Source organism: Balearica regulorum, chromosome 2 (assembly GCF_011004875.1).
Source record: "Balearica regulorum gibbericeps isolate bBalReg1 chromosome 2, bBalReg1.pri, whole genome shotgun sequence".
Taxonomy (NCBI): domain Eukaryota; kingdom Metazoa; phylum Chordata; class Aves; order Gruiformes; family Gruidae; genus Balearica; species Balearica regulorum.
In genome coordinates this window covers 165,205,997-165,214,456 of record NC_046185.1, presented here as the reverse complement: position 1 = coordinate 165,214,456, position 8,460 = coordinate 165,205,997, and the positions used below count along the sequence as shown (strand labels likewise).

Sequence of the window (8,460 nt, the reverse complement as noted above, 5' to 3'; positions counted from 1 at the left end):
AGTGCAGCTGAGTTATGGATGAATAAACGCCGAGGATGAGCCCTTGCGGGTGAGAGCCACGGGCTGTCCTGCTGCTGCGGCAGCCAGCAAGCCCCAGACACGGCAGGGTTTCGGGCGGTGGGAGAGCAGAGAGCGGAAAGCTGATGGAGCAAGAGGCTGCCGGCAGTTTGTGCAACTGCCCAGGGACCGGTGAGGAACAGAGAGAGACTCTCTGTCCTTTTTCACCATTTTCTTAGCTGTGAGAAGGATTTCTGAGTTGCCCCGACACACCTGCCTGGATGAGAGATATTCCACCGAGGGGGAATTTCGAGGGACGTCCCCTTTGGGATAGGGCTTAACCGGGGATGTTGTGTCTTGTCGCCCTGCCACCCCGTGCCACCAGCTCTCCTTCCACAAACAGCGCTAGAAATGACCAAGCTGGTGGGCGGACGATTCATCAGGCTGACATGGGTGCAGTAACAAGAGGGAGCTGTAGCCTTCATGGTCTCACCATGACGTGGAGAGCCTCAGGTGCAGAGGAGAGACTGATCTCCACTACCATTAGATGCCTGCACGGAGCTGGTCCCTCCGGACCACTTGGTGCCCACAGGGAGAAGAGGCACTTCTCGGTGCAGCCAGTGTCACTTGGTTTATGCAGAGGTTTCAGGGTAAAACAAAGCATTTGTGAAAGTGTTTTTTCATCTCTACCACCTACAAAGGAGCCCAGCCCACTTGGGTGTGGATGTCCACATTTGTTTTCCCAGTATAACTTTAGATATTTTACCCCAGAGACTCTGGCACAAGTTGACTGAGGATCGCGGAGAACTTGTTTTTCAAAATTCCCCCTGCCAGCCCTGCTCAGCGGGCATTCTGATGCTCCTAAACTGCCTTCAAAGCATAGACACAAAGAAGAGAACTGAGGACAAAGACTCCTTTCATCACGTTTTCTTTTTAATTCAGTTGCTGAGCTGAGACTGTCTTCCGAGGGCAGGAAGGAGAGGATCCGTGACAGCATCTGGGAGCTTTAAACACAGCAGAGAAGTCCACGTAATTCCACGCTTGCTGCTTGAATCACAGCAGGTCAGATGCAACCTCTGCTCCAAAGGTGGTTACCAGCAGGGGAGGTGACATTGCTCAGTCCCACAGTATTAATCCTACGGGGGAGTATCAGCCGAGTGCCGTATCGCTCTTACAAGCAAAGGCAGGAGGATTTGATCCCGCTGGAGACAAGTCCTGCTGTGCTGTGGGGGTTTAAAGTCACCGTAACTTCATCCAAACAGTGTTGAGTGATGGATGTGGAGGACAGGGAAGAGTCAATCAATGTCTGCCAAATTGATCTCACGGAAAGCTCTGGGAATCACATTGTCCCACTGACCAGGTTTCTGGTCCCCTACTTTTGGTTAAGGTGTGCAGACAGCCACGGCAGGCACAAACCTCCTCCGGACTCAGCGTTGCAGGTCTCAACCACACTCGAACCATTCCCCGAGCCAATTTAATGCACTAAACTGGCAGAGTTGTATTTTCTGACCACTGAAATGTTTCAATACTACTTTATTAGCAGCATAACTCTGTGCTAAGAGAAAAGAAACCCAGAAAAAATGGGCATGCGTTGAGAGGGATGGTGAAGGGCTGACGGTGGGGTGGTTACCGCCTGTCCCAGCATCTTCGTGGGTGCAACAGGGATGGATCCAGCTGTGGGTCTACAGCGCTCGTTGGATCCTGGAGTCTCAGCCCAGCTGTGTTTCCAGATTCGTGACTTTCCCCCTTCTCCCGGACCTCTAAAAGCAAAGCGCAGCTCCTCCTCTTGGCACATTCCCACTTCCAGGGAGAGAAAAAACCCCAACACATCGGCATCAGCTCTCTGCATCTTCAGCCCTGGTTTAAAGGCAGGCAGGTTCCCTCAGCCCCATTTTTTTACGCGCAGCACGTGCCAGCAGCTGGGCAGAGCGTGTTTGCACGCCAAGGTCACCTCGAATCACATCCGCCGCCTGTTTTTCTTTCTCCACCTGCTCTGCCTGTGCAGCTGCCTGACAAGCGTCGCCTCCGAGCAGGGCCAGCGCTGAATTCGGGGGCGAACACGCCGCGTCGCTCGCCACCGCCAGCAGCGGATCTGTTCCCTGCACACGGAGCGGGGATGTGATGAGGTTACGGCTGCCGGGGCACGAGGGCAAAGCCCGGTCCGGCCCAAGGGCCAGCTGGATGAACGTCTGCTGCCGTTGCATTTGCAGCTCGCGAAAAACGAGCCCTTTCACTCAGGGTTTTAGGTTCGGTGGGTTTGTACCAGGGGTCCCGATGAAAGTCGACGGCTCCGTTTTGCAGGGTTCATTTTGGGCCAGCCGAGCCCCCTCCCTGCAGAGCTGCACACGTGCCGGCGTTGGCAGCAGCGAGGGGCAGAACGGCCTTAAACCGACTTGCGGCAACCAGAGGAAAGCAATCGCAAATGACAGGCATGACTCACGGCCGCTTCTTGAACTGTGGGATGAATTCCAGCCTAATCAGCTGCAGCTAAACCCGGGGCTACCCGGGCCCTTGAGTCCACTTCCACAGCACTAATGAATGTTAAAGAGGCACCTGCAGCTCCACACTGTTAACACAGGGATTTTATTTCCATCCAGTAGAAATTCCCCACTGTCAAACACTATAATTTATTCCAAAACAGAGCTACTGACCGTTTTTCCAGGAGCGTTAAAAGAGGATGGGGGCAACTGACGGGCGCTACAGAAACAAGTAACGCAGCATTAAAATAAGTGGCAAACAGGAACCTTTGGAGCAGCAGCGTTTTCCAGCGTGCTAGCCAAAACATCACTGGAGGAGAACGGGTACGTACCCTACCTGCCTGCGGTTCCCAGGATTAAGGCTCGGCGGGGGAAGGAACGACCGAGGGCAGCGAGCAGCCAGGGCAGCGGGGCAGAGGCGGTCTGGGCACAGCAAACCCGGGGAGCGGGGGGGGGGGGGCGCTCCATTTCCTCCATGGCGAGGGAACCCGGGGCCCTGCTGTCCCTCCGGGGGGGTGCCCAGCACCCCGATCGTTCCCTGCCCGATCGCTGCCAGACCCGGCTCGGTACGGGCAGGAGGGGGCGGAGCCCGCGGGGAAGGGGCGGGGCGGAGGGAGCCCTCTCCCCGCCGGCAGGTGGCGCCCTGCCCGCGGACACACACAAGATGGCGGCGGCGGAGGCAGCGAACGGCGGCGGGTCGCTCTGACAGGCTTCGGCCCTGCCCGCCGCCATGTTGGTGAGGGCGGGAGCGGCGGCGGCGGCAACAGCCACCACCCTACCCGGGCTGCGCCGGCTGTGGCGGGGCGGGGGGAATGGGTGGAACGGGGCCGCCGCCTGCTTCCCCCTGGGCCGGGCGCTGCTGGACGTACGGGGCGCCGAGGCCGCCCTTCTCCTCCAGGGCCTCCTCACTAACGACGTCACGCGGCTGGTAGCGGGGGACGGGCCCCCCCCCGGCGCCGCGGCCCTGCCGCGCGCGCTCTACGCGCATGCGCTCAACGTCCAAGGCCGCTGTCTCTATGACGTCATCCTCTACAGGTGAGACCAAACGGAGGGGTGGGGAGGAGCCGGGCCAGACCACTGCCAGGCGGGGGGGGGGGGGGGGGGAATGGCGTCATGTTGCCGTGGTAACGAGGGCGCGCGGCCTTGTCGGGTTTCGCGCTCTCAGGTCGTTCCTGTCAGCGATCACGTCACGCACCGGTCTCTACGGCATTCCTGGTTTATCTTTATAAATCAACGTGTGAAAAAAGCACCTACTTTATATTTTTCATCACTAGCTGCAGTCTCTGCGAGTTACCCCAGCAGAAAGCGTAATGGTCATAATAGTTTTAAAGCGGCCCCTCAGGGCAGGCCCCGGGCGCGGTGTCTGTATCCAAAACGAGCGGTTTGCGCCGCCTCACAGGTGCTGCAGTGGATGATATCGTGGCCCCCACTACACAGCTGTATGATATCTAGTAATTACACCATATAGCCACCTGACGCAGGTGTGGTGTCAATCAGTGAGAAATTGGGCCCGTCCGGTTAACGCTGAGGTAACAAGCAAAGAAGCTTCTCCTCCTGCTGAACATCACACATTAGGTAAGCGTGAGTGGTAGAGAAGGCTGTAAGGCCAGACCTGTTTCCGTCCCTGTGAGAGGTGAGGGCAGTGTTTGCTAGAAAAGAGGGGAAGAGATGGCTGAAAAAGTTCAGGTATTTCACTGCAGGGAGCTGAGCGCCGCTCTCGTGTGCGCCATCAGCCTTTGGTGGAATTCCCCAGATCTCTGGATTCGCACCAGGATCAAGATAAAGCTTCCGCCACTGCGGGGGTTTGGTTTTCTGACCTTGGAGGTGTTACTTTTTTTAGGCTTCACGAGAATCCAGAAGAAGAGCCGCGCATCCTGCTGGAGTGTGACAGTGGCGTGCTGGATGCCATACAAAAACATCTGAAACTGTACAAGATCCGGAGGAAAGTAAACATCACCCCTTGCCTTGACCTCTCTTTGTGGGCCGTCGTCCCTGGGGAGAGGGCTGGAGACGTTGCCGGTTCCCTCGCTAAATGTGCAGACCAGGCTCTGATCTCAACTCCTGACCCCAGAACAGAAGTTATGGGCTGGAGACTGATTACAAAGAAAGGAGCAAATCTATCGGAGATTATCCCTGGGAGTCAGATTGGAAATATTCAGGATTACCACAGGCACAGGTATAAGCAAGGTAAAGCCGAGTCCTGTTTTTCACTTTATGTTGCTGGATTTTGGGAAACTTATTTATTTATGTATTATCACAGTTTCATCTTATTATCAGAGTCCATATAGTGATATAAGACAGAGGAATAAATTATAAAAGCCACATTGGTATATCTCAATGTGTTTACCTTCTTAGTAAGTGCAGGTATTGTTTGCCGCTTCAAGGATAAAAGCGATCCAGTAGTTATGCTTCTGTCTGGTGACAGAATCAATATTTGGGTACCATTTCCTGTTACTAAGATTATGGGGCGGTGGGTCAGGAATGCTAACAGCAAAAGAAAACCAGGATTATTCATTTTACTTAGAGGGAAACTTCAGTGGTTTGAGTAATTTTGATTATTTTGGGATTACGTACAGCCTGTGTGTTTTCCTTGTTGCTAAGGAAGGAAAAGGAAACACCCTAACTGACTTTCCTAAAAATGTATGACTGGATTCACAATTAACTCAGAGGCCACGGGGAGGAAGATTGGTTTGAGAGGCAACTCGATGCTGGAAGCCCCTGTGCCTACGCAGAGCTCCCATTGATTTTGCTATGTCCACACGAATAATGGATTAAATTAATTGGCAGACTGAAAGATGATGGTCCTCTGCTTAAACCTGAGTCCATCTGGTTTGGAGAAGCAAGCTGTTAATGGGTCAGACTGGGCTGGACTGTGGTGGTGTGCCACCTCCCTGAAACACCAGCACTCATCTTTGCTGTGCCAGAAAGCTGGGTGCAACGCTCTGCTTCAAAAAAAAAACGAAACTATTTTTGTGTTATCAGTCACAAAAAGAACAACTACTTATACAGACATTTGGGCTTTAACAAAGACAGTTGGCCAACTTAGGTTCTTTAGCTCTGAAGAAAATAACTCTTACTGACATTAAAGTTCACGTGTGGGGTGTGGGTGAGCAAGATTTTGGCATTACGTGTATGATGACAGCTTTGTATGGGAGTCTGCATCATTCCGGGTGCTTTGAATTTCCACCAGTATGGTTGTGAAGTGCTGTAAGCTTAATGAAATTAGGTTCTAGTGCAGTTCTCTGTTTACCCTTAAGAGTAAACATCATTTATGGCTAACGATTTCACTCAGGCCCAAACCAGAGCACTGGGAAGCTCGTTATTTTACATTGCTTCTTATGGGTTCTCTTGGGTTTACGACTCACAGGGGAGGCACATTCCAGAAATCTTCAGTACTGGAAATCTTACCGCTTTTACCTGTTGGTTTTATTTTTTTCTTAGGAATTCCTGAAGGTGTGAAAGATCTCCCTCCTGGAGTAGCCCTCCCGCTGGAATCAAACCTGGCCTACATGAATGGCATCAGCTTTACCAAAGGCTGTTACATCGGACAGGAGTTGACAGCCAGGACCCACCACATGGGTGTCATTCGCAAACGTCTGCTGCCAGTCCAATTTTTGGCTCCTCTTCCCAGGGACAGCATTCCTGAGGGTGCTGAGATCTTAACTGAATCGGGAAAGTCGGCCGGGAAGTTCCGGTCTGGAGGAGGTGATCTTGGTATAGCTTTGCTGAGGTTAGCTAATATAAATGAACCACTCTGCCTAAATATAGCAGGTGATAAAGTAAAGCTCACTGCAAGTATACCCGAGTGGTGGCCAAAACCTGCTAGTAAATAAATGAGGAGCCACCACTTTCACGTTTGCCTTATTGAGAATATATTTTGTGTGGTAAGTTTGGGAAGGCGACTCTGCCTTCAGCTGTTGTTTGGGGTGTTTGATGGGGGTGGCGTTGCAGGATTCTTCAAACCGGGACTGAACAGCAGGAACCCAAAGCCAGCAGCAGGTCGCTGAGGACAGGAGGATAATGTGTTACACGTTGTGGAGAGGCCCGTACAGAGTACACAGGGAAGCACGCCTTTTCCCAAGGGTACCCCATATTTATTGAGGGGTGCCACGTACTGTTGGGTTGGACTGAATTTCTGGTCCACCGCTGTGCTCCGCGTAGGGCACAGTGTGTACTCGGACTGAAGCGAGCAGTGCAAGCAGCAGCTTCCCCATTGTATTCACTGAATGATTTTTTTTTTTTCAGAATAACCATTCTGTGGTAATATAATGTGTTGGGTTTTTTTTTTTTAATGGAGAGCATGCTGCTCTTACCTTGCATAAGATACATACTCAGGATAAAGCGTTCACTGCAAAATACTTCTTGCATTGAGCTTCTTAAACTTGCTGATTGGGTGGGTGTTTTTTCCCCACCACTAACTGCTAATCATGTTCAGGAAGAGGAATACCTTGTACTCCACATATCAGACCTTGATTTTAATTAGCCATTATTCCTGGTGGAAAAGTTCTCAAACCTCCCGGTCCTGTCCCTTGCTGCGGTGCCGGCAGAGGGAGCACAGCCAGCAGCAGCAGGCTTCTCTGCCGCTCCACTCCTGCCCTCAGTCATGCATGCTTCCTTCGCTCAAACAACCATTTCAGAGAGGAAAAAAAAACGTTTCTGAGATTTTTACAGAAATAAGGCGCACTGGTGCGTACCTTGGGGTGATGACTGGATCGGTGTGCTGATGCTTGGCAGAATATTCTCTCACTAGAAGCATGTGCCCTCCAGTTGCCATCACCAGTTGAGGGATCTATTTTTTTGGGGGACATCTCTGCTCTGTCATCTTGTAGAAAAATCCTCTGTGCTTCCCTGAAGCGTTTGGTTTCCTCAGTCCCTCTGCAAAGCCAGTGAAGGGACAGTGTGTCCCCATCTCAGACCTTTGCTCCTTCTCTTGGCGTTAAGCTGCAGTCCCTGGAGAAGGGGTTAATGCCACGCGTGCTCTACCACCACCGCTTGTTCTGAGAGCTCTGTACCCCTCCTACAAAAACCTGTCCCTGCTGCCATCTCTGAGGTCTTCTCCATCCACCATCCCGTGTAGACCAAAAAAAAACCCCAACCTCTTGCATGCACGTTTCTGACAAAAAACGTCCCAAGTGCATTCTGCCAATGTTTTGCTGTCACCATTACTGTGAAAGGAATTTATCTGTGAAAAATGCTCATATTGGATAAAATTCTTTATGCTTGCTGTAAAATGAGTTTGTGGAATATCTGATTAAAAGTTTATTGCATCAATAATTTAATTGTGACTTGTCTGAAAGAGACACTACCTTTTATTTCCCTTGCGTGAAGATACACAACAGAATACTTTTTTTTTTTTTACACTATTTGTCACTCCTTCAGCAGGTTTGAGACTTTTAACAAAATCTTTCTGCTGGAAAAATAAACGCAATAGCAGTGCTTCACCCTTTCTGGATCCTCCGAATGCGACAAAGGCGAGACTGTGCTGCCCGTGCTGATGCCGCTTTTCTTCTCAGCCACCCGTTGTGCACAACCTCCTCAGAACAGTCATACTGTTCTGGTATCCTGCATAAACACCACGTTTCTTCTGTTTGAGGAAGCCCAGCGTCTCTTTTCCTGGCGCACACACACGTTTCTTTTGTCTTTGTAACGTATTTGAAAGGCTTTTCTGTCGCCAACGGCTGCCGCTTACAAATGTGGGCGCTTAGACACGACATACGCACGCAGGTTGGTTTTTCAGAGGTATTAAGTCACTTCTGGACGTGGCAGAAATTGGAGAGGGCAGCCCCAACCCGCACTAACCTTCTAATTTTATTCCCCCTCACGGCCTGCACAGCGAGGATCCATCGCTGACCCAGGGCCTGCCAAAAAGGGGTGAATAACCAACCCCTTCCTCGTGGCAGCCAACGGGATGAAATCTTCTCAGCGGCAGTTTTAATAACCAATTTCTGCTGGAAGGAAGAAATGTTGAGGAAAAAAACATGGCACC

General features: G+C 51.6%; 1 protein-coding gene across 2 annotated transcripts; it reads left to right on the top strand.

Moving 5' to 3' along the window:
* Positions 1–2,432: 2,432 nt before the first annotated feature.
* On the top strand, positions 2,433–7,748 carry IBA57 (iron-sulfur cluster assembly factor IBA57). 2 transcript variants are annotated; one of them, XM_075746847.1, is made up of 3 exons: positions 2,433–2,798; positions 4,315–4,661; positions 5,916–7,748. In XM_075746847.1, exons 2-3 carry the CDS (start codon positions 4,556–4,558, stop codon positions 6,305–6,307), a joined length of 498 nt encoding a protein of 165 aa, XP_075602962.1. In that variant the 5' UTR covers positions 2,433–2,798; positions 4,315–4,555; the 3' UTR covers positions 6,308–7,748. The 2 variants fall into 2 exon arrangements, with proteins under 2 accessions (XP_075602962.1, XP_075602961.1); XM_075746846.1 differs by lacking the exon at positions 2,433–2,798 and adding an exon at positions 3,113–3,509.
* The last annotated feature ends 712 nt before the right edge of the window (positions 7,749–8,460 follow it).

Bases quoted from the DNA above. Each gene is read 5' to 3' on its own strand.
- IBA57 (XM_075746846.1), top strand. From the start codon at position 3,205: ATGTTGGTGAGGGCGGGAGCGGCGGCGGCGGCAACAGCCACCACCCTA. The intron at 3,510-4,314 runs GTGAGACCAAAC...TACTTTTTTTAG, and splicing joins TATGACGTCATCCTCTACAG to GCTTCACGAGAATCCAGAAG. The intron at 4,662-5,915 runs GTAAAGCCGAGT...TTTTTTTCTTAG, and splicing joins CAGGCACAGGTATAAGCAAG to GAATTCCTGAAGGTGTGAAA.